General features: G+C 47.2%; 1 protein-coding gene across 4 annotated transcripts in view; it reads right to left on the bottom strand.

Annotated features, from left to right (window-relative positions):
• Positions 1–8,827: 8,827 nt before the first annotated feature.
• The window catches only part of LOC144132332 (uncharacterized), a 222,134-nt gene continuing 205,854 nt past the window's right edge, over positions 8,828–25,107 (bottom strand). For 2 of the 4 annotated variants that reach the window (XM_077664658.1, XM_077664657.1), the window contains exons 23-26: positions 18,924–19,081; positions 18,669–18,852; positions 9,666–9,775; positions 8,828–9,452 (exon numbers count right to left, since the gene is read on the bottom strand). In XM_077664658.1, the coding sequence (XP_077520784.1) occupies positions 9,281–9,452; positions 9,666–9,775; positions 18,669–18,852; positions 18,924–19,081 (624 nt within the window). In that variant the 3' untranslated portion in view covers positions 8,828–9,280. The remainder of the gene's footprint in view (positions 9,453–9,665; positions 9,776–18,668; positions 18,853–18,923; positions 19,082–25,107) is intronic. The other 2 variants (XM_077664655.1, XM_077664656.1) reach the window with 2 other exon arrangements.

The following is a 25,107-nucleotide window of genomic DNA, read 5'->3' as shown; positions in this document are numbered from 1 at the left end:
TAGCAGCAGTGGTGTGCGGGCTCTGAAAAGATGACGTTGAAAACCGTGGATGTGCATTGAGTATTGCATTCATATTTGAACAGCGCAATAAAACAACGGGACACAACGAAGAAAGGACACCACAAGCGCTGACTCGCAACTAGATTTTTAATTCACGTCCAAGCATCTTAAATACTAAGAACACCAAACACAAACAAGAGGGAAAAAACCAAAAGAAAAACGACACAAAGCTGCTAATCATGCCCACAAAGGTGACAATCAGCACGAGTGCTAGACTACACATCTTGGCCGGATAAAAACATCATCTCTTTATCAGTTAGTGTGACAGAAGGATCACTAATGCAGCTATCAGGTTCCAAGCGGATGTGAAAAGCCTCCAAAATTTCCCGCGTTAGGCTGTCATTATGTTTTCCTAGGATGACGGTGTTAGACAACAGAGGGGTGCAAGTACCTTCTCTCCAGTGGCGGGCAAGGTTACAAGAAGACCCATTATCTCGGGACCTGTGGTGCTCACTAAGACGGGCGTTGATGCAGCGTTGATGCAACGTCGTTGCATCAACGCTGCATCAACGCCCGTCTTAGTGAGCACCACAGGTCCCGAGATAATGGGTCTTCTTGTAACCTTGCCCGCCACTGGAGAGAAGGTACTTGCACCCCTCTGTTGTCTAACACCGTCATCCTAGGAAAACATAATGACAGCCTAACGCGGGAAATTTTGGAGGCTTTTCACATCCGCTTGGAACCTGATAGCTGCATTAGTGATCCTTCTGTCACACTAACTGATAAAGAGATGATGTTTTTATCCGGCCAAGATGTGTAGTCTAGCGCTCGTGCTGTTTGTCACCTTTGTGGGCATGATTAGCAGCTTTGTGTCGTTTTTCTTTTGGTTTTTTCCCTCTTGTTTGTGTTTGGTGTTCTTAGTATTTAAGATGCTTGGACGTGAACTAAAAACCTAGTTGCGAGTCAGCGCTTGTGGTGTCCTTTCTTCATTGTGTCCCGTTGTTTTATTGCGCTGTTCAAATATGAATCAATACCAACTCGCCCAGTTCGCAGCTTTAATGAGTATTGCAGTTCAAAAGAACGGCATTATGCAGCTGGCCTTGTGTGATTATACTGCAATGCATGCAGTTGCCACCGTCGGCGCGCACAATAGTTCGCAGTGTTACTGAAGTCGGTCAACACATCTTTCACTTAGCGCAAAAAAACTGCTCGCTGCCCTACCAGATGAATTTGCGTCCACTTCGAAATAAAATACTGATGTTGCACGGCGCTTAAAGCGGTGCATTAAAATGACAATGACACAGAGTTCGAATTTCCAACCAACTTTCCAGAGCCGATACTTGTCATCATCAGCGCCATATTTCAAGCAAAGCTTAGGACGCAGTAGGAGCATGCTGGCACTTACTGAAGGGCCTACAATTAGTAAAAGATGAGCAGTGCAGCATCTGAAGCTTGGCTTTCGATATTACACTCACGAGATTCATGACAGCTACACCAGTATCAAGAAAGCACGCATAGCAAATGAAGCACCAGCTCGACCGAATCAAGATGGAAATGGGAAGGTGTGGGCGCAGTGTTGCCGGATTGCCAAGCAGTTGCGCGTTTGTTCCCGGAAGATAATAGCATGAGATTCCTTGACCTACGGCTTCATTTTTCTCCTGCACATGCCTGCTGGTCCTATGAACCCAGAGGCAAAGAACTGCCCTTTTCATATGCATCAGCCCACTCGAAGTTAGTAAAAAGAGGCATTATCAGCCTGTGCTTTCGAAGTGCCTTTGAAAAAACTTGTGAAGATCAGCTTCACGAGTTTTCGCGAGCAGGCAGGGCGGCTCCTCACGGCGGGCTACCCTTTACCACTGCTGGTATCAGCTGCCAGCAGCATAAATAAGAAACGTTTTCTGAAGCTCTGAAGGAGAATGACCATAGAAAAGTCATTTTACACTATCTGCACAATGTCAGCCATGGTTTAAAGAAAGTTGGAAAACGCGCAGGCATTGACGTGGCTTTATCCGTGCCCAAAAAGTTCACCTCTCTCTGCAGAAGAGTAAATAACCAACTAGTCCACTGCGGCTGTGGGCAAACGCACAGAAATCCCCACGTTTCGTGTACATCTGGTGTCGTTTATTCAGTGCCTTTGTCAAGCAGGAAGGAATACATTGGTCAAGTGGGAAGGTGCATAAATGTCAGACTGCAAGAACATGACGACAGTGTGGGTAACATTGTAATCACCGGGAATTTGGCCAAATACTGCAAGAAATGTGAATTCAAAACTTGCACCCCAGTATTCGATGAATGTGTGATTATCGAGAAAGGATGAGACCGTACGTCCAGAGAAATAATTGAAGCTTTAAATATCTGTCGTGTGAAGGACCACTGTATTTGTACACTGTATATCTGTTTATCCTCGATTGAACTGAAGTTCCTAAACACAGCTGGGCATGCGTTGTGACTGGTCGCTTGTCTGCAATGTTTCACTGTCCTCATATTGTGTCTCTTGTTGAAATCCTGGCTATTTGGTCATTTAAATTGTCAGACTGGTTTTACTCTTTATCCCTTGTAGGCTCTCTACACCTCGCAGCTTTTTCGGTATAGTGTTCAGCCTCCTTTGGGCCTCTTCGGCTTCACCATCCACAAGATTTTAATGTTCTATGCTTGGTCTTTCACTCCTCGTAGCTTTCCATTTTTTTTTGTTTTTAGCCTCTTTTAAGGCAACTTCGCCTTTCTTCAACATTCTTCTGGTGTTTCGCGTGACGGCCCTCTACACTCCCTTTTTATCGTCTTTCACCCCCACCTCATTCACTAATGCACGTTTTATCCACTGATGTGACTATCCTCAGGTTTCCGGTGACTGAGCAGCCTCCCTCTTATCAATGTATCGCCCTCTTTCCGCTGGCATACATTCTCTGTACTTCAAAACAAGAATACAATTGATAGTCACAGCCCGCGTGTTTTTCTTCGGTTCTTCCTGTGTATCGTCCCTTGCGCTATTCCACCACCATGCAAATTGTCTCGACCCGTAGGCTCCCACTGAGAGCGCCACACAGAAGTTGCAAACGTTCAGAAATTTTATGCACTGCCTGTACTGCTTCCTTACAGAATGCAACAGCTACGACACAGACTGACAAAGCGCAATGGAACTGGGATGAGTAGAAGAAACACGAAACACAGGACAGGCGCTACTACCAACTTTTATTGAGTCATAAAAAACCAGCACAATTTATACCATTCACATGGGCCACGTGATACGCTGTCAGCCAGTGGAAATTGCGAAGGAAAACGATCATTACGTAGTGAAAAAGCACTCAAGACACGTGCAATCAGTAACACGCAAAGACACTAATAATCTAAAGGTAACCGGATAACAGAAACATTAGAGTTGCGCTTGTGCCTCTGCCATACACATCGGTGGTGCAGGAGCAGTAACGAGTAGAAGCGCAGCGAAGCAAATAACAAGGGAAAGGCGATGAAAAGGATGTGTACAATCAGCTGGAGTACGAATAAAAAGAATGACAACTTGCTATGCAAAAGCCACCGTCAGCAAAATAAAAGTTACAATAAAAAGTAACCGTCAGCAAAATAAAAGTTACAATAAAGTAACAAGAGTGCTGTCGTACTGCCTCAAGAGAAGAATAATCCCGTTAGAAGAGGTTCAGGCCTTGTTTGGTGGACTGGCGCCTTCCTGGGGCCACGCATGATGCATCAGCAAGATTATGAATTCTGAGTACTGGCGACAAGTGAGGTTGTACCAGGACTGTCTCAGATGTGTCATCCAGGACGAGTGTTGCAGCCTTGGAGAAACCAGGAAATTACAGGACTATAAGAGGCTTTCAGCCCATAGCACAGAGTTTCTGTGGCAGCGAGCACGCCTCATCTTCCCTGTTAAGAGCAAAGGAAAAAGCGTCGAACAAAATCAAGTCACCGTGCTCGGAGGCGCCAGACTTCCAGAGGACATCAAGGATATTCTGCAGAAAAGGCCTAAGTACTCATATGAGCCGACCACTACACGGCCTCGGTTGTTGGCCATGCTGAGGGAGGTGGCTGACCGGTCGCACACACAGGATAAGGAACGCCTCATCAGAGACGGTGTGGATTGCATCATCAAAAACGTGAGTCACAGCCGGAAAATACGTCCGCTCCTTCTAAAAGTCACAAAATTTCTACAAGACAACAACCTAACCGTGATGCAGTTAGACAAAGAAGGTGGATTTGTGGTCATGCCGAATGGTATTTTTAATGAGAAAGCACTGACTGCCATAGCAAAAAATTTCAAGATTGTAAAGTCTAGAGAGACAAGGAAGAAATCAGCTGCGCTATTTATGTTAAAAGAATGCCATCTGGAATCAACAGCAAGAAAACTGGAGAAATCAAAATCTAGATGCCTTGAAATGTTCTTCACAGGCAAAACCCATAAGCCTGAATGCCCGCTACGAATAAGTTTCAGAAAAAGGCACACGGCAGGAACACCTTGGGCATTATCTTCGTGACAGCTTGAACTGTCTGACTGGAGCTGATCCGTTCCAAGTGCGCAGCTCGTTGGAAGTAGTCAAAGACCTACGCAAGGGATTGCAAGGTGCTGCGACGACCTTTTCTATTGACGTAGAGGATCTTTTTTACTCTATTCCACATGAAGGTCTATTCGCAGCTGTGCTCTAAAGAATAGACGAGATTGGCGCCATCAGCTTTCAGAATGCAACCGGAATAAACCAAGACAGGTTCATCAGCCTACTTGAGTTTTACCTGCAGTCCACAGTAGTGTCCTACAATGAGCAATTTTTAACACAAAAATCGGGAATCTGTATTGGTTCGTCCGTCGCCCCAGTGCTCGCAGACATTTACTTGTCCGCCATGGATAGGAGAGTTCAAGAACATCTGCATGACAAGCACATCGTCAAGATATACCGTTATGTGGATGATTTCCTAATTGTGTTAGACAGTGAAGCGGCCATCGACATGCTTGAAGCAGTAAAGGACATCGTCGGGGTGTTCAAGGCCTCGTCTGGTGGAATGAACTTTACGTGGGAAATGCCAAAAGAGAACAGGATCCAATTTTTAGATCTGATGCTAGTTTTTACCGACGAGCGGGTGTGTTAGTCATATAACGTTAGGTCGAAGAAAGGTTTGCTCCCCTTCGACGGTGCGCATTCTAAACTTGTTGGGCAGTCGTAACTGGTGCACTTAATGCGTCACTAACAGAGTTGTGAACACATGACTGATTACAGCTTCGACAACCAGGTCCAGCGCCTTCTTTCGGCTGGCTACTCACCTTTCTTTTTATCAGGCCTGTGCGAAGCCTTACTCCAGAAAGTGAAGCTAGGCGAAACAGGGAAGGAGCCCAAGGAAAAGAAACGTTTGGCTGTCATTCCATACATCCACAAACCCTTGCACAATGTCAAAAAGGTGGCAGCCAGGTATGATGTTAACGTTGTTTTTTCTGCACCGTGTAAGTTGGCTAAGATATGCCCGATGGTGAACCGGAAAAAACAGGCGACCTGCGCAGTTAACCACTCAAATCAGTACACCAAATGTCGCTCGAGTGGTTTATCATATTCCCCTCACGTGTGGCAAGGTATACATCTGCCAGACCGGACGCTGTTTCATTGACAGCAAGCGAACACCTCGTAAACGTAAAAAACAAGTCTGGGAGCCACATGGCAGTTCAGTTCATTGCAATCAACCCTGCCACGAATGTCGGCCTATGTTATCAGCAACTAAGTTTCTGGCGAGAGCAAGGAGTAAAATAGAGAGGGAAGTTATTGAGGGATTTTTGATTGAAAAGGCTGGGGACAAGTGCATCAGCAGCCCGTCTGTCTGTCTACTGGAGAAATAAAGGTCCTTCTTAGAACGGGCGCGGTTCCTGCATGTTAACCACATCTAGGCATCCTGACAAAAGGTTTTTCCTCGCACCTTACCTATTTGTTTGTTTTTATTTTTTGACCTTAGTTTTTTTGCCGTGTTGACTGTTGGCCTTAAGCGGATCTTTTCTCTTTTTATTTTACTTTTATTTTGCTGACGGTTACTTTTTATTGTAACTTTTATTTTGCTTACGGTGCCTTTTGCATAGCAAGTTGTCATTCTTTTTATTCATACTCCAGCTGATTGTACACATCCCTTTCATCGCCTTTCCCTTATTTGCTTCGCCGCGCTTCTACTCGTTACTGCTCCTGGCACCACCGATGTGTATGGCAGAGGCACAAGCGCAACTCTAATGTTTCTGTTATCGGTTATCTTTAGATTAGTAGTGTCTTTGCGTGTTACTGATTGCATGTGTCTTGAGTGCTTTTTCACTACGTAATGATCGCCAGCGTTGGGAGGCATTTTCCTTCGCAATTTCCACTGGCTGACTGTGTATCACGTGGTCCATGTGAATGGTATAAATTGTGCTGGTTTATTATGACGCAATAAAAGTTGGTAGTAGCGCCTGTCCTGTGTTTCTTCTACTCGTCCTAGTTCCGTTGCGCTTTGTCAGTCTGTGTCGTAGCAGTATGAACCAACTAGCCCACACCAAGGTCCTCTCAGAATGCAACACTTACTTAAGGTATATGAGCTTCAAAACTAGTGCCCATGTGAACAGTCAGTTCCCTACCCATTCACACCTGGGCTGATCGCCTGACGGAGGAGATTTGAGAATCCCAGCGAGGCCCACTATTGCGATAGTGATGCAAGGCAACACCCAAATAATGTAAGTTTTGGAGTCCCACTGGAAGCTTCCAAAATGGCTTGGGTACAAGCGGAAGTTTATATGTATGTCATGTACCGAAGAAAAAAAACAGCAACCAAAGTAACCCAAACTTTAATGAGAGAGACAGTAGCGGACAGCCATGAGTTATCCCGTCAGTAATGAAAGAGGAAGTTTATGGTTTATGGGGGTTTAACGTCCCAAAGCGACTCAGGCTATGAGGGATGCCGTAGTGAAGGACTCTGGAAATTTCGACCACCTGGGGTTCTTTAATGTGCACTGACATCGCACTGTACACGGGCCTCTAGAATTTCGCCTCCATCGAAATTCCACCGCCGCGGCCGGGATCGAACCCGCGTCTTTCGGGCCGAAAGAGGAAGTAAAGAAAGCGTTAGGAGCAGTGCAAAGGAGGAAAACAGCCGGTGAGGATCAGGTAACAGTAGATCTGTTGAAGGACGGAGGGGAGATTGTGCCAGAAAAACAAGCCACCCTGTATACGCAGCGTCTTATGAGCTCGAGCGCACCAGAAGACCAGTGGCATGGTGGCAACTGCCACCACCCCATTTCAAAGGGGACGGGGACGAAGCGAGACAAGACACCAAAGCGCTGTGGTGTCTTGTCTCGCTTCGTCCCCATCTTTATTCGCGCTGTATCGCATTATGGAAAAATACCAACTAGCCCGATCTGCCACTCTCTCAAAGGGGACGCTCCTTTGCAATCCATTTGGCTCTAAAAGCAGACGCACGTGGTGCTGGAGACCTCGTATTGCTTTTGTAAGCCACTTTTCCTTTCTCCCTTACCCCAACGGCGGCAGTACTGGCTCTGTCCGGTTCGACTTCTTTCATGCTGCTTGCGCCTAGTTGGTCACGTGGGGGGCAGCTGCCAAATAGGAGGGCTGCAATTCAAGGTGTGGCGAAGGCGCGGAGTTCAAAGAGGGCTCCCTTTCCCTCAACCAGCCCCCAGGAGTGGCATGGTCAAGCACAGCTGCATGGAGCTGATGGCACCGACGTGGCCATTGAGCGGCCATGGCGTGCGGCGATAGTTCGATATATCAAATGAGCAGTTCCTTGTAGTAGAAAGCGGGTTTCAAATGAATACTGATAAAACAGGTTCAGACATTAGATATATATACCATAATACATTCTAACCGGGTTCAGTATAATAGGGTGTCACCATAGGCCATTTTTTTCAACTTTTTGATACTGCCTACATAAATTAAATTGGCGATATTCAAAATTGAAAGTCTCACTTTGCAGCTGAAATGGCGCAGAAACCAGATAACGTAATCTAGGTGTGGCTGGCCCAGTGTTCTAAATGCCTCCATAAGGACTTGCCACAAGGCTACCGAACATGGCACGAATTGAGGACCTGTAAGCTTAGTTCCCTTATTCCGAAAGTCTCTACTGCACATTGGAAGCCCATAGCTTCCTTTGGTCACCATAAATGACATTGCAGTTTCCTTTTTCCGGTTCCCAAAGTTAGGAAACGCATCGGCTAAAATGCAAGTGTAAATACGGTATGCATGAGGATAGTTTAGAAGAACTTCTTGTTGGGCTAGTTAGTGCATGGTTGTTCTTAAGACGAGTCGCGCACACGAAAAGGCAGACACCGGAAGAAAAAGATGGAAAGAGCGCTCTTTTCATGTCTGAAGAGTTACATAATTTCAACAGGTGATGTACTGAGCTTTGTCCAGAGTGTGAAGCGCCCAAAGAGGTGTGCTCGTTAGTGATTCTCTTAAGTTGTAATTCTTCGTGTTCCAATCCCGCTCCAAGTGTAAAACCATGTTGTGAAAGCAAGAGCCTCTATTTTAGGTGTAAGAGTGAAATACCGCAACGTGTGACCATTTGGGCAACAAAGTTTACTCAACACAGAGCCAGTGATAGTGTTTACTCGTCCCTTGAGCAATAAAATGGCAACCTGGTGCTGCTTCACAGAAAGGCGCTCCTCTGGAATGGGCTCCTTATACGGTTCTCTCTGCCAGCTCTGAGCTGAGTGCAAAGGAAACTTTCCTTCTGGTTGACATACAATAAGGAGGACCTATGTCATTTAAAAGCTGTAAAAAACAGCAACTGTACACACTTGATATATAAACATTAAAAATATGCAGACATCAGATAGCTGCGATAATGACAATGCACTCATCCTACCAGACCAGGATAAAAACGACTGTGTTTTGTAATTGTCAGTACAACACTGCTGTGTCTTGATAAGTGCCTCGTATCCAGCCTAAATCGAGATGTGTGTCATTCTACTTCAGTGGCGGTGACCACTGAGCTGTGAGCCACCATGTTGGAGGTATCTGCTCCACACAGTTACAACATCTCAGATTTTGTTTCCAACATGCACTAACTACGTACTGGCACACACTCAACTGTATTCTTGGCCCCTCAAACAGCTCAATCAGAGCACGGAGGTCAAGGACATACGATGTGATCTCAAGTAACAGAAAGCAAAAATTTAACAATTCGAAATTTCACTTTTTCTGTTACTTTCAGTTCACTAGGCATTTCCATGACCACACTTGCATGCAACCACATGGAACATGCCAAAATCACAGCTTATGACAGTTGTCACTCAGTAAAATCAGGAATGGTGATTAAAAATTTAAAAATTCTTGGCCCGCAGGGCCTCCAGGACAACATTGTGTGCACGAGAATTGTCCCGCAGCAGAGCCTGGATCTCGATGGCAAATGGAGTCACATCCGGCTGTTCCGTGCAGCTGGGGATGTTGAGCAGGGTTGCGAAGATACGGTTCCACAAGTCCTGCTGCCAGTATCTGCAATGAATGAGTTTTGCTAAACAGCTTTTCTCAGCCTATGGGAAAAACAGAGAAAAAGCATACTATCCACGATAAGGAACGATCCAAGCTCACCAAGATTTTGAAAAATGTGAAAGGAACATGAAACATGGCACCCTCAGGATCAGCAGCTTGCCCTACCCTCTCTGCTATCTGGCCAGATCAGCATCTTGGGACCAGAGATGCACAAACCTCTTGAACTTGTTCCGGATGCTCCAGATGCCATTGGGCAGCCTTTCCAGCTCCATGTACTCGCCGAAGAGCAGCACATGAAGGCAGCCCAACACGCCAAACCAGTCCGTCTGCAAAAACGCAAGGCCATTTGGCTGCTTCAGATGCGGCGGCAAATTCCATCCACCACATTTATACGCACGCACGGGTCAACTTGTTTTCTCAATATTGCTGCAAAGGCCACCGGCACACAGCCTTCTCACTCGGCGAAGCAAGAGGCGACCAGATTCATCTGGCAGGACTGCAGCTGCGTGGAACTCTCTCTGTGATGTCTGACACTGCCGTAGGTGCCTTTCGTGTCTTATTTCGTACTATCTTCGCTACTGTTAAGCTGAGCGTGGCTGAGAGGGGTGGGCCTTCTGATTTTTGACAACTGCCAAGCACAACTGCTGCTATCACCGCCATCGAGTTCAGTTCATTTTCGGGCACAGGTTAGCCCTGTGCCGAGCTTCACATCAATCCCTTGCCTGCCGCCAGTGCCTTCATCTGTGCAGTCCACACAGCCGCGTGGAACTATCGCACTCTCTGAAGTTTGCGGTCGACCAGTACACAACTCACAGCCGGGCTACACACGAAAGCGCAGACGCACCAGTAACTCCAGCCACCGTGGCACCATCTTGGCTATACAACATAAACCACTTCTGTCAATAAACCGACGCTTCTCGTCAGGTCTAGGAGCAGCAGAACCGTGAACCGGGATAAAAATAGAGACAGTTTACCGGCCATTCGTTCTGGTATAGGCTAGGTGAGACAAAGCAAAAGCCTGACTACTCATTTATAGCCTGTGAACATTCTAAAGAATGCAGCAACAACCACAAAAGTCACGCTAGCGCAAGAAGCCTTACTCTAAAATGCGCCACCACATTGGCAACGCTATCCCCATGCATGTTCAAGAGATGACCACGCTAATCCTGACAATAGCGCGTGCTAGACACTAGTCTAAACTAGAATTTGGTACAAGTGCACTGCAAAGCAGCATATGCTATCTATGGTAAAAAAAACTTTGGGGACACTTAACGTACCTTAAAAGGGGGGAGGCTACCCTTGAACATCAACTTTTTTGTTTCTTGAGATATCTGAATGAAATTTTCAGGGTAGGCTTACAGCATAACCATTTGAAGAACTACGAAGTTTGATGGTGCTGTGGGCACTGGTTCTTAAGTTACAGGAGTGGGTCACATAGGCCGCTTATTCCAGGCCTGGAGAATTTGAAAACAGCGGTGGCACTGTGAAATTCATTATGATCATTCCTGGATAGGTGCCCCAGGCCAAGACACAGCCGTTTTTCTAAATTTCCTTGCTGGAAAGGTTTACACAGCACTGAATTTAGTGTCAGTGATTGGACCTCATTAGGCAATATTAATTGCTTATGACAAATTCCAGACACAGTATTCTGAATAAACGAGCATATCTTGCCCTCAGAAATTTATTCAGGTACGGAATAAAAAAGCCCCATGGAAATCCGATAAGTGGTTCCCGAGATGCAGCCAGAATGAGCAGCCACACCAGGAAAAAAAAGTAATTTCTAAAAATGGCCCCCGAGAAAGTTGCAACAGTATTCCTAGGTCTAAAATGACCCTGCAGAATAGCTGGAGGTGTCCTTGCGCACTTTCTTCCTTTGCCGCCACTCATTCTTCACCTGATTCCTTTTCTCGGCCTTGCCCATGCGAGGGCACCTTTCTCAGCAGCTCGCACGTCAGGAAATGCGTTTGCAAGTGAACGGCGGGCGATGCGTTGTCAGGCTTCGGGGTAGATGTGAGACAGGAGCTGGAGGTTGCAATCGCCGAGGTTGATGCGCTCGGTACACAAGGCATGCCCGAAGTAACGCATTCTTGCACCGATGAAGCTGCTGGTACGTCGCTGGAAGCGGCGACGCAATCGCTGTCTAGTAGCGATGTAGCAGAAGCTACGTGACTGGAACCATCGACACAGTCCTTGCTGGCAGCACACTCCCGCGCACCAAATCCGTGTAGCGTCTTCAGCTTTGTTGGACGCATAATGACTGACCGCGCAACAGTCAACTGTCTGCAGGAAACTATTTGGGCGGCACGGCGAGAGATCGTAAAGACGGCGATCACAAAAATGGCGAAACACGAAGAGAACGTACAAACCCCATTTTGCAGCCTATTGTGGACAACTTTCGGGCTGAAGGATTGACTTTATTCAGTCCGATAAGGAAGGAAGCTTCGTCGTATTGTCAAAAGATGCCTTCAATGACCAAGATTTGGATGCTATCAACAAGAACTTCACGAAGTCCAAGAAAAGACCGACAAGAGCCAAATCTTATGTCCTGAAGCTTCCCCACGAGCTCAACTTTGAGAGGCTTGAAAAAGCCATGAATTCGTGCAAAGGTGACAGACTCCACATCTTTTTCACTGCTAAAACACACAAAATTGATTGCCCGCTGAGGACTGTAATCACAGAACGGGGACCATGGCAAAAAGTGATCGGACAGTTCCTAAAATCCAAGCTTTCCACTCTGGAGCCCCTTGACCCGTTCTCTGTTGGGAGTTCCCAGGATTTGACAGTGGCACTCAAAAGAGGAGATCACGGAGCCAATACAGGTGTGTCCATAGACATCCAGGAGCTGTACTACTCAGTGCCCCATGGCCAGATGCTGCAGGCAATGTGCGACTTAATAGAAGAATCAGGCACGGTTCAGTTCCAGAACCGGTGTGGTTTCTAAGTTCAAGGCTTTTAGAACTTCTCACGGCCTACCTGTCCTCTACAATGATTGACTTTAATGGTAGGGTGTACGTCCAGAGAAAGGGAATGTGTATTAGGTGTGCATGTTGTTGGGCAAGTCGGTCGTACATCGTTGAGTAAAGGTACTGCGCAAAATAATACAAACATGGACCAGAAGGGCACAAGGACGGGCGCAGTGTTGTGTGGTGCCAATCTTAACCTACATCTACCTGTCTAGGTTTGACACCTTACTGAAAAAAAAAAAATTGGACATGAACCATGTGGCAAAGGTGTTCCATTATGTTAATGATTTTTTAGTACTTTTGAAAGTTTTACCTAATGACAATCTGCAGGATGTGGCGGCTAGTGTTTTAGATTGTTTTACTTCGTGCTCTAGCTCATTGACTTTTGCCCATGATTTACCAAACGACAGTCGTATTAGATTTTTAGACCTTGTTTTAACTTTTAATTGCAATAGACGCCTTTGCTGAACGTATACGCCCCACAAACCAAGAAAGTCATACTTCCTTACAGATCATGCCACTCCAAACTTACCAAAACGGCTATTGAAATCTTATGCCTCAGTAACGCGCTAGAGAAGAGCTGTTTCCATGCTGTGCAAGAAAGCTTTCTGCAGCAAGAGCAAAGACCAATAGAAGCAGGCTTTCCTACGCATGTTATCAAAGGTGTTCCTGAAAAGCTTCTAAAAAAAAAATGAAAACTTTCACACACCATAAAGAAGGTCGCGAGTAGGCACGGTGTCGATGTAGTCTTCTCAGCCCCGCAAAAACTGGCCAGTTTGTGTAGAAGAATTGACAATAGGAAGAGTTAAATTTCGCAGTGCCCGATCAATCATGAATTCAAATACGTCGCCTGTGCCACCCAGATAGTGTACTGCATACCTTTATCCTGCGGGAATATGTACATCGGGCAGACTGGCCACTGTCTTAACTCCCGGCTCAGAGAACATGAAAGGTCGCTTTCCACAGATGACGAGGCGAATTTGCCTAAACATTGCAGGAAGCATAAGTGCTCTCCGCCCTTCAAGAAGACTACAATTTTTGGGCACGGTAAAACTCACAGTCAATGCAAAATTCTAGAGGCATACCATATCGTTAAACAAGCAGACCGATGTGTAAGTGACACGGTGGTGAGTCCATTAGATAAAGAAATTAGATTTTTTAACTCCTTAACGTAAACGTGTTGCACAATGATTGCAGTCCTGATGGCTGTCTATGATGCTGCAATCTACCTTTTGTTGTAAATTTATCATGTGCGCAAGCGTGGTTTGATACTGAAGGGTATAAATGAGATCGTTTCTGATATAAAAGCAGTCGATAGTCCAGCGTCGTCCTGTGCTCCTGTTCTGTGTCTCCGTCCTCTGCGCTGGTTTTGTTTCTGCAATCATGTACCGACTCGCCTAGTTCTCCACTCTACTGAACCACAAATACCGCCAACAACGAGAAAAGGAAAAAGCCACGGCAGCCGGGGCAGACAACGCGCCGGCCGCCGCCGGAGGGGACCGCCGCGTCAGCGCGTGCAGCAGCCAATAGCGGCCGCGCAATCCTCCGCGTTCTCGAGGAGCGCGCCCTTTGCACAATCACGACCTCGCACTTCAAACGCGGGAAACTTGAAAAGGCGCTTTGAGGGCCCCAATCGCAAGCGAGCCACACTCCCACTATGCCGCCGCTGCCGTCGTTGAAGGCAGCAAAAAAACAAGACCAAGATGGCGGCGCTTGGTTCACTAGCTGAGGAACAGCGTCCGCGCAAAGTTGAGGTATTTTCGGCACTTTCTCGCAGCTCAGTGGCTGCCACGGCTTGTTAGATAATTAATTTGAAATATTTCCATGGTGACATTAGGCGTTGATATTTACAGAAATCGTAGTTTATGACACATACTGTCGGAATATGCACTTTTCCAAAAATCGACTTTTTCGCGATTTTCCAGTTTTCAAGGGTCACGTCTCCCCTTAAGTATGGAATGCGATAGAATTAAAGAGATCGCCGCAGTGGCTACTTTGGTGTTGGTGTCATATTATTAATAGGTGTGTGCGAATATCGAAATTTTCGAATACGCATCGAATATGAAGAAACAATAGCTTCGAATATCAAATATCTGGTCAGCACAAAAAATAAATTCAGAAAAGATAAACAAGCAAAAATTGTTCCTCATATTTTTTTCGAAATAGTGTATGGCCTTTGCAACTGAAATAAACAAATCTAGACTGCCTGAGCACCGTATAAAAAAAAAACATGATGTGCACAAAAATGTATACTACTTAATTGAACTACAGAACAGTATCCAACCTGTATTGTGGTCAGGCAAAATACAACCCATAACATGACAAGACTGGAAACAAAAATAACATGATGGCTAGTAAAAGCTCAATAAATCGCAGTTCAAAGAACCGACAGAAATGCCCTGGTTATTCGAAGGTCGATTTATAAAATGCCCCGCGGCCCTGAAAAAAAATATACCAAAAATGCAGTAGTCTTATGAGGCGGCTCCATAGTGCAAACACCTGTAATCCCGTGACGAGCACAAAGTTTCAGCATGCTGGAAGATATCGCGAACGTAAGCGAGATGGGAATGCGCATTGACGTCAGAATGGCGAGACTGCTTCTAAAAAAGGAAAAAGAATTTCTCCAACATGGAGTTTCTCCAGCGCGCAGTTTCTTCATCGTGGAGTTTCTCTGAAAGCGGCATGGTGCTGAGATTGGAGTACTGGCGAATACGCGGGCCGACAGTTGCCATTGCAACGGGCGAGTGGCCAAGCTCAGAAACCAAAACTACACGGCCAGGTTATTTTTTTGACCTAGTGACAGGGACCCTCCGAACATTGTCACACCTGCCGTTAGGCCCACTGAAGAGGTGCATGGGTTACAGTGCACCATGCAATACGCGGGATTTTTACAGGATCGCTTGCCCTGTTGTGACACCTCGACTCGCCCCTTCGGGAGCCTCATACAAAATTCCGCAAGTAGGCATTCTCGCATAACGTAGTTGACCAAAATAAGATGGCGGTGGTAATGCTCAGAGTTAAGGTGACAGAACGAATGCCATGGGTGTGGGCATTAATTAGATAACATATTATGGAAGGATAAAAAAATAAACGCGCTTTTGCATTGCAATCTGCCTTTTTCACGACGCGACTGCGCATGTGCCCACCCCCTGGCGGCGGTGTCGCGAAACATATTGGAAGGGTTGCGCGCCACTCGAGACCGGCCGTGGAAGTGTAAACAAACCGGCTTCCTACGTGGGGTGCGTTGCTGCAGCCGTCGGGCGTTCAGTGCGACGCATTTGGCAATGCCTACGACATGTGTTGCATACAGCTGCATTGCCCAATATGTAAAGGGAAGCAAACTCGGATTCTTTCGCTTTCCGAACGCTTCCCGGGACCACCTTCGACGCGAAGCGTGGATAAAAGCCGTTCACCGGCTCGACGATCGTGGCCGCCATTGGGCACCGTCAAGACTGTGCGGGAATCACTTGGTGACAGGTTGCGGACGAGGTACTGTGGTTAAATGCGTGTGCAGTCCATCACGAAATGTTTTATCGATGGGCAGAAAGGCCTCGAATGTCACCGCGGCACCCAGACTTCGTTCCGACGCTTTTTGCTTTCCGAAGCAAGAAGGCCAAATGGGGAAGTGCTGTGAGCCGCTTTCAACGCGCGGTGGAGCGGACAACGAAAAAGAAGCTACGAGAGCATTCACGCATGGAGCTACAATTTTGTCGTAATCTCCTAAGGAAATTTCCTTGTTTATGCCACATCTTGGCCAATACCCCCATGTGGGTACGTACCATGTTTTAAGAGGCAGAAGAAGCAGAAGGTGCGTTATGCGTGTGTTCGCATCATATAAATGATGAAAAGCTCTGCGTGGTTTCGTCGGAATGGCTCAATGTGCGCTTCTCGCGTACGTCTTTATGGACGCGCATGCTTGTTTAACCTATGCAGCGGTGTACTGTGGGAAAATAAAGTAAAATGCTAGCAGAGCTGCCATGCTGAGAGTACGCTTGTGCTTTTATCGCTCGTGTAGCTGTTCGGAAGCGCTTGAGCACAACGACTGCTTGTGAAAATTTGGTTTGGTTTAGTGGGGTTTAACGTCCCAAAGCGACTCAGGCTATGAGGGACGCCGTAGTGAAGGGCTCCGGAAATTTCGACCACCTGGGGTTCTTTAACGTGCACTGACATCGCACTGTACACGGGCCTCTAGAATTTCGCCTCCATCGAAATTCTGCCGCCGCGGCCGGGATCGAACCCGCGTCTTTCGGGCCAGCAGCCGAGCGAAATAACCACTCAGCCACCGCGGCGGGATTGTGAAAACTGTTGTGCCCAGTCGTTTTCTGTGCTACGGCGTGCACGATGTAGTATCCACCTTTCATGGATGGCAGGCATATACAGCAGAAAACGCCATTCTCACTGATCGGGGATATTTCATTGAACATTATGTTCCGAATGTAGCCTTCATCTCTGAAGCGGCGGCCCTTGCTCAGCTGGCGATCGCATCACATGCCGCATGACCGGAGATACTGAAGAATTTGCTCTTCGGTGGGCTCAGCAGCCTGCCTCGGACTTCGCCAGTCAATCCTAGAAATCCTCCAGGCACCAGGTGCTGCCCAGGACACGCCATCGTTGACAGATTCCTACAAAACGTGCTCCGCAGCGGCACTCACTCCGGCCGGGTTGGGCGCACAGTACCCTTCCAATGAGCTTCCAGCGCTGTATGCGAGGTGGCAGCACAGGAACATGAAAAAGGCGGATTGTTAGAAGTGGGTCGTCCCCCATGTTGTTCGCAGCACGTGTGGTATGTGGGAAAGCCCACTTGCGGAATTGCGCACATGGTCAAGCCTAGCGGCATCGGAATGCGATCGGTCCACGCAATAAACGATGGAGAAGAAAGAGAACAGCGCCTTTATATTGTTTTCCTGGAACTTTAAGCTCTATATTCCGATAATTTGCCCAGATATTGCATTTTTGCAACAATCAGATTTACGAAAGTCGGTGCAGTATACGATCGCTGCCGAATATTCGGAAATTTACGAATATCATTTCTCGAGTACGAATATGAACCGAATATAAAACATATTCGAATCGCGTTCGAAATTTCGAATATTCGCACACCCCTAATTATTAAGTTTTTTCCCCAGAGGGAGAGAGAAAAACATTCAACACATAAAATGGTTGGGTGGGCCCTCGTTCCAGGAGCCCATTGGCTTTTGCCACCGCTCTTGACTGGTTCACCAGCAAAATCTGGTCTTCCGAATGCGAGCTGGACAGCGCTGCCTTACAGTCCTCAGTCCTTGAAAATTATGTGACGAGGAAGACGCTCATCCTTCGTAGCCAAAGCCAAGAACTGGTACTAATCAGAATTTTCTGCCATTTCTCTTGCTTACCTTTCTTCTCTTCCTTCAGTGGGCCGGTTGTGATGATGTCACATGGTTATGCAATCACTCTGTACCAATAATTAATTTGATTCCCACCTGCAATGGCAGGCAGGTTGCCACCTGCCACAGTGGGTATGGTGTGATGACGTCACAAGGTCACGTGACCTCTCCTTACCAATCACCAAATTTCGTAACATATGCCGTCATTTTTGCGGAATATGCACTCTAAAGCTACGGAATTAAAGGGTCCCTGAAAAGGGTGTTTGAGGTTGGCTATAAAATGTTTGCATTATGTAAAGTAGAGGCCAATGAGTGTTCATGCCGCGTACAAGACCTCAAAAGCGAGTTGATAATTTAGAATACAATTTTAAAAACTCCCGCATCCACACCTAGCGGCGACCTGCAGTGCTGGGCTTTCACCCGAATACGCGCGCGTTATGTCAGCAGTGGACTGCTAGCATTGGTTCGCACGCATCGGCAGCTGGCGGAGGGGGCGAGTGCGAGGGGCCGGCGGAGAAGCGCCGACATTTCTGCGTGCAAAAAGTGACGAGAAGAGAGGAAAAGGCGCAAAGATGCGGCAATTCAAATTTTGACTACAGATAACTCAGCTTTTACGAAGCGCATCTAAAAAATTCTTGCTGGAGGATATTTGTGAAGTGCCGTCCTTTAGAACCCTAGGCACATCGCATCTTTGTGGAGACCTCCTTTCACAGCCCCTTTAAAACTGCCTTCTGGTGCCTTAGGCCTGCTGCACTTTCCGGAGACACCATGTTATGCTTTCTTTAAGCCAGTTAGCAGAAACACTGACAGTGTGCATGTTTTCTGGGCCTCCCCGAAGGTCAAGTCAAAGGACCACAAGACAGGGGTACCCCAGTAAGCCGCGGTCCACACACCTGATATGTCCAGGGTCGGCTGTCACGCATCTCTGTGCAGGCAAAGCCGTCTGTCTCCACCACCTTGGTGAAGGCGGTTCCAGGAGGCACCTGCCACATGTCGATGGAGCGTCCAAAGTCGATCAGCTGCACACAGCTGGTGTTGTGCTCCGTGAACCGCTCGAGGAAATCCGCCTCACTTGGGCTGCACAGCAAGATGACTCAAGTGGTGCAAAGGCACTGGCAATAAAAATAAAGGGAAGAAGAGCTGCTCACAAGTCGACGACGAGCACGTTGTCCGGCTTGACGTCGGCGTGGATGATGCCGCATGAGTGCACCAGTTCCACGCTGATGAACAACTCGAGGGTAAAGTAGAGCACCAGGCACTCAGGCATGCCCCGCTTGCCCTGCTTCTGGTACCGGCCCACCACATCCTGCCAGACCACAAGGGGCAAGGAGTGCCCATTAAGGCTTGGGTTAGTTCTTGAATTCATGGCCACTGGTAAAAATAATAACCTGTCCAGCACACAAATTAAGCGCACTTGCGGGGAGTGTGCTTCAGCGCCTAGTGGGGAAGCAGAGTGCCACTTGTCACAACAGAAATGGTGACAAACAGTGAGTGGAATTTTTGAATAAGCAAATGAAAAAGAAAAAGTTGTGAAAATTGTGCATGACGCAGTAACACAATAAACCAAACTGAAGCTCTGCACGTGCCTGGGCTTACCCGAAAGCCCGGGCCCAGGCCGGGCAACGCAGATTTTCATCGAGACCGGACCGGGCCAGGGCCCATCGAAAACCCCAGCCCGCGGTTCAAGCAACGCAGGTTTCCTCCAGGCCCAGTTGAGTCCGTACTCATTGAAATCTTTTTCGCCACACCAGACAACGTCCTACTCTCCTTCGTGTCGAAGGTCTATTCGGGGGTGAGGGAAAGAAATGAGTCAATTACGTGCCCCTAAAGAAAGCCTTAGGAACAATGCAAGGGAAAGAGCAGCTGGTGATAATTGGGTAATAGCAGATCTGTTGAAGGACGGAGGAGAGATTGTGCTAGAAAAACTAGCGACCCTGTATATTGTCACGTAGTGGTGACGGCAGTCGAAGCAGCGATGAAGACGGACAAAATGGTCTTCTAAAAGAAAACTGTTTATTGGGCTGACTTGCACCCAAAATGGACTGAATCACTCGGCGGCGGCGAAGCGACAAGCGTGCTCGGCGGTCGTCGAACAGAATGCCCGCCGCTGTCAGCCGTGCTCAATTTAAAGCTGATAGCGAACTTTCGAGATAAAGCGTGCAAAGTTACTAGAACATTCCGGAACAACGTAGAATCAGCTCTGCCTGGCTGCGATCAATCGAGATAAATCTAGTCGCGTCTTGAGTCACAAACAAAGCGATAAAGTGGTGTGGCGGCAGATCTGAAAAACGAACAAATACTGCAAATAATCGCGGCAATATACAGAGTCGAAATTGTGAACTGCTATTTATGCAGTTCTGTACATGGATATATACAAAGTGCCTAACAGTTATAATACAGCCTTTCTCATCTTGAAAAAACTCTTATTTTCATTTGCACTGGTACTCTTAAAGCTCAAGAGGTAACAAAGCTCTCCTCAGGCACAGCTTGCTGCTGAGACTGCTTGACTATCATTGAGAGGTTCGACGGTGCAATACCATAGTCCTACGCAGCATCCACTCGCTTTCGACCTTTTTCAGTTGCTGACAGATTTCTAGCCTGTCTGATATAGACAACCCCTTCCGTTTCATCGCACTCATTATGAATGTGGCCACACAAACTGCCCTTGCTACTCAAAACGCTGAGAAGAATGGATAAACTGAACCGTTGAGAACATGGAAGAATAAGAGAAAGGCACATGGTTCGTCATCTCCCACGCGGTACTTCGCCTCCGCGGCGCTGTAAGCGCCAGCGACGTTTTCGTTTCCCACTCCGCCGCTTTGCTTTGCCAACGCTGCAAGCACCAGCGATGTTAGTGCGGCGAAGGGGCGGCTTGTAGGGAGATGCCATGGGCTACGTCAGCACTGCAGAACGTAAAACTTCGTTGAACTGACAGAAAACTAAGGCTTGGTCCACTGGTCAAGTTCGTTAAACTGAAATGTTCCACTATTCCGAACTTCGTTTAACTGAAAATTTTTTGCATAGAATGCATAGGAAAACTGCCGGGGATTTTTGAAAAGTTCGTTATTATGAAATATTTGTTAAATTGACATTCATACAACTGAGAGTTTACTGTACGGGCTGGTCGGTACATTTTTGAAGAACTGGATAAAACAGTGCAACGGAAGACGAGACAAGAGAAGGACAAACACAGCGCTGGTGTTTGTCCTTCTCTTGTCTCGTCTTCCGTTGCACTGTTTTATCCAGATCCTCATCCTCTACGCTGGCTCCCGAGCCTTCAAGCTGACGTCGTCTTAAAGACCTTCACGAAAGGCATTCCACTGGTGCGTCGATCTGACTGACGGGCGAAGGGTGGTGTAACCAGTTCGACACGTCGTCTGATCGTTGCGCGCACGCATTCCGTAGCGCCTTCCGTTTTCGCACACGCATACAAGCCCCCCACAAAAGCAAGGTTTTTAGTTACTCCTGCCTGTTTATGTATGCTTCAGTGTGTTCTGTGTGTGTGCTGTGTGGTGTCATGTGTCATATAGCCTTTCCCTCGCTTGCACACTCTGGACACACACTGCTTCGTACTTGTTCATCTCGTCTACCCTGCCACTCCCCTGGTTTTTCTGGGCTCCGTTGAAAGACAGGAACTTAGGAGCAGAGAAAAGACACAAACACATAGAACGCATAAACATACAGGGAAAAGTGCAAACACAACCACGCATTTCCAAGAAATGCCGGACGATTCCGGGGTCTGCGCTTCCCCGTGTCTTTCTAACAAAAGCGACTCCCGTCCCTCCAGTCGTAAAACGGTGGGGAGGCCTCACAATAAATATTATGTGTATGCATGTATGTATGTGTGTGTGTATGTATACACACACACATACCTATACAGATACATACATGCACGACAAGGAGGCTCCCTAACTAGGAATGTCACTGACAAAAACAAACAGATATATGAAAAGATGTGCTCGCTAACATGTTCAGGTGGTCGAGCCGATTGCGTCTCTCGATCGTTCAGTGTGTGGGGAAAATGCAACGACGATGTTTCGTCGTTGGTGTGCATGCAGCGACTGGAGTCGAACCAAGATCCGGCACAGATTGCCAGGAGATTCTGCCTTGAGTCATGTGTGGCTCCAATGCATCAGCCTTCCAGACCCAACGGTCAAGAATGTGATGCCTTGCGGGAGACACTTCATTCCGGATGACTACGTACACAACCCAAGGCTACTTCAGGCAATGAACAGCCTCCTTGAGCCGCGACTGAAAAGGCTGGGGCAAGGAAGGAAAAAGAAAAAAAAGCCCGACCAAACACCACAAGGAAAGGAGACCCAAGGAGCAAACTAGGGCGTTGGGGAACCCCACTGCCACCCCCCCCCCCCCCTTCCCCATGAAATATCCCAGGTAGCAAAAAGGAAGAAAACAATTCTTTTCAAGGCAGGGCCGACATTGACATGTGACGTTCTTTACTAGACACCACGCCTCCTGCTAACATTGAAGGAGGAAAGGCGAATTTCCCTTGTGGAGCCTACTCGACGAGGCGCGAGAGAGAAAAATCTCGGGGAGGGAATGGAAGGAGAGGAGCATGGCGAAGCGCCTTGATTGCGATGGCTGTAACTATGCTATTAATGAGTTTTTTCCAAAAAAATTTGCAGTCGCGCCTTCCGGCGACGAGGCCTCGCTACCAGAGAGGTAAAAATATTTTCGACCAGAGGGTGGTCAGTGTCCCTTTAAGCTCAGATTTTATTAAAATTAGCGCCTTTTACAGAAACATTCCCGCCAGTGACCTGCTTCCACATCCAACAACAGTGGCTTGAAAAGCCGTTGAGGTAGCCAATGCAATGCGAGGTGCCAAGAAACCCTCCATTGAAGTTGCAGTGAAGGATAATCAGTGTGCAGTCACAAATGGCATGTGGACAGACGACTAAGAAACTTGCCTACATTACTGCGACTGTCCATTTTATTGACAATAACTGGGTCCTGCAGAGCAATGTTTTGTTCACCTGCGATTTCCTGAACGAAAGGAAGACAGGTGAAAGCATCCTGAAAGAAATAATGAGCAGATGGTTTTTCGGAAGACATCCCAAAGAATGTGCTATTTGTGACTGACCAAGGCACTAATATAAATGCACTACAGCTCTACACCAAGATCAGTTGCATGGCTCACATTCCAAATACAGTGCTCCGAAACATTTTTGTTGAGTCATTCGTCACGGCAGAAGTGCCCACAATGCAGGACATGATGAGTGTGAAGGTAATCTTTCTTAAGCAAAGTGGACTTGCTAGCCAATTGCCTCGTGCCATGCACCAGGACGTGCCCACCAGATAGTCAAAACTGGCAATGCTGAAGTCTGTGATCATTCAGTACGAAGAAATTGAAGCTCTTTTGGAATCGAGGCTGAGGTGAGCAAATCTACCCTGAAGGAAATGATTCCATTTTTTGGGGCCTTTTAATGAGGAGAGTGACAGGCTAGAGCAAGAGAAGCACCACTCTTTCTGTTAGTGCTTTGCCAAGCTTGCAAGACACCTCAATGTGGATCATAGCGACACCTCACTGATTGTGAAACAGAGCAGAGACATTTCTTGAAGACAAGCTGCAACTCGAAGTGCACAAGACAGCAACATTCTTGTGCCCACAATTTCATCAGCTTCGCATGCTTCCTGACAGGGAGAGGAATGCAGTGCATGACTGTGTCAGAGAAAAGCTGGCAAACGAGACAATGAGAGAATGTGCTGATGCGCAAGACAACTTAGCGCCTCCACCAAAGCGTATGTGTGTGGACGAGTTCCAAGAATGGTACGACATAGAAGCAGTGCGAGAGCCAATAAACGAAATAGAGCAATACTTTTCTATCAAGTACCACGCCAGTGGTGGCATGACTGACGTACTCCAGTGGTGGCGGTCTTATCAGAAACTTGCAGCACTTGTCAGATGGGTGTTATGCATGCCAGCAACAAGTGCTAGCAGTGAAAGAAATTTCAGTGCAGCAGGGTATGTGATCAACGAGGTGTACCTGCTCAAAGCCGAAGTCCCTGGACAATATCTTGTTTTCGCACAAAAAAATGGGATTGTTGAGCAGTGCTCGTGTCTTGATTTTAAATGCTATATTCTTTCATCGCGGTGGTGACATATCAAGGTGTAATATTTTGCTTTGTAGAGTATTAAGCGAACGGTGTGCCTTTCCACTTGAACTGTGTTTTTGTTTCTAAAGCACCTGCTTTACGTTTGACAGGAAGTTTTTGTACGTCCCCTATCATTTCATAGCACTTATCCATGGCCTTTCATAGCACTGGATTGGGAACAGTCGGGGATAAGAGTTAATGGAGAACACCTGAGTAATCTGCGATTCACAGAAGACATTGCCTTGCTGAGTCACTCAGGAGGTGAACTGCAAATCATGATCGATCAGTTAGAAAGGCACAGCAGAATGGTGGGCCTTAAGATTAACATGCAGGAAACCAAAGTAATGTTCAACAGTCTAGCAAGGGAAGAGCAGTTCACAATTGGTAGCGAGATGCTGAAAGTGGTAAGGGAATACGTCTACTTAGGCCACGTGGTGACCACTGATACGGATCATGAGAGGGAAACAACTAGAAGGATAAGAATGGGGTGGAGTGCATATGGCAGGTTCTCTCAGATCATGAATGGCCATTTACCAATATGCCTCAAGAGAAAAGTATACAACTGCTGTGGCTTGCCGGTACTCACCGACGGGGCAGAAACGTGGAGGCTAACGAAAAGGGTCCAGCTTAAGTTAAGGACAACGCAGCGAGCCATGGAAATAAAAATGCTAGGTGTAACTTAAGAGACCGGAAGCAGGCAGAATGGGTGAGGGAACCAACGTGGGTTAATGACATCCTAGTCGAAATCAAGAGGAAGAAATGGGCTTGGACAGGGCATGCACTGCGAAGGCAAGTGTAGCAGAGGGCGGCAGAAAGTTAGGTGGGCGGATGAGATTAAGAAGTTTGCGATGACCTCTGCTGCCTAACGACAGGGTTAAATGTCCCAGCCAAATCGTTCTCCGCCACCATGACAGGCGCCATCTTGAATTTAAACAGAATCAGCGGGTGGCGGGTGCTGACGGAGTCAATTGGATGGAATGGCTTTGATAGCTTGGCTATTTGTTCGCCATCAGTGATATTGGGACACTTTTCATTGCCATTGAGATGGCCTACAAAGACCACACAGTTGCATTGAAAATGGTGCAACAGGACAGCGGGACAGCGGAAGCGTCCGCTGTGGCTTAGACGACGCTACCTGCGGTGTGGGGCAGCAAACGTGGTAGAAAGGGGGGGGGGGGAGTGCATTCAGAGGCGCTGGCTTCCGCCCGACGAGTCTTCCCG

The sequence above is a fragment of the Amblyomma americanum genome, chromosome 5 (assembly GCF_052857255.1).
Source record: "Amblyomma americanum isolate KBUSLIRL-KWMA chromosome 5, ASM5285725v1, whole genome shotgun sequence".
Taxonomy (NCBI): Eukaryota; Metazoa; Arthropoda; class Arachnida; order Ixodida; family Ixodidae; genus Amblyomma; species Amblyomma americanum.
The sequence above is the reverse complement of the archived record's forward strand: the minus strand, read 5'-3'. Positions and strand labels throughout refer to the sequence as shown.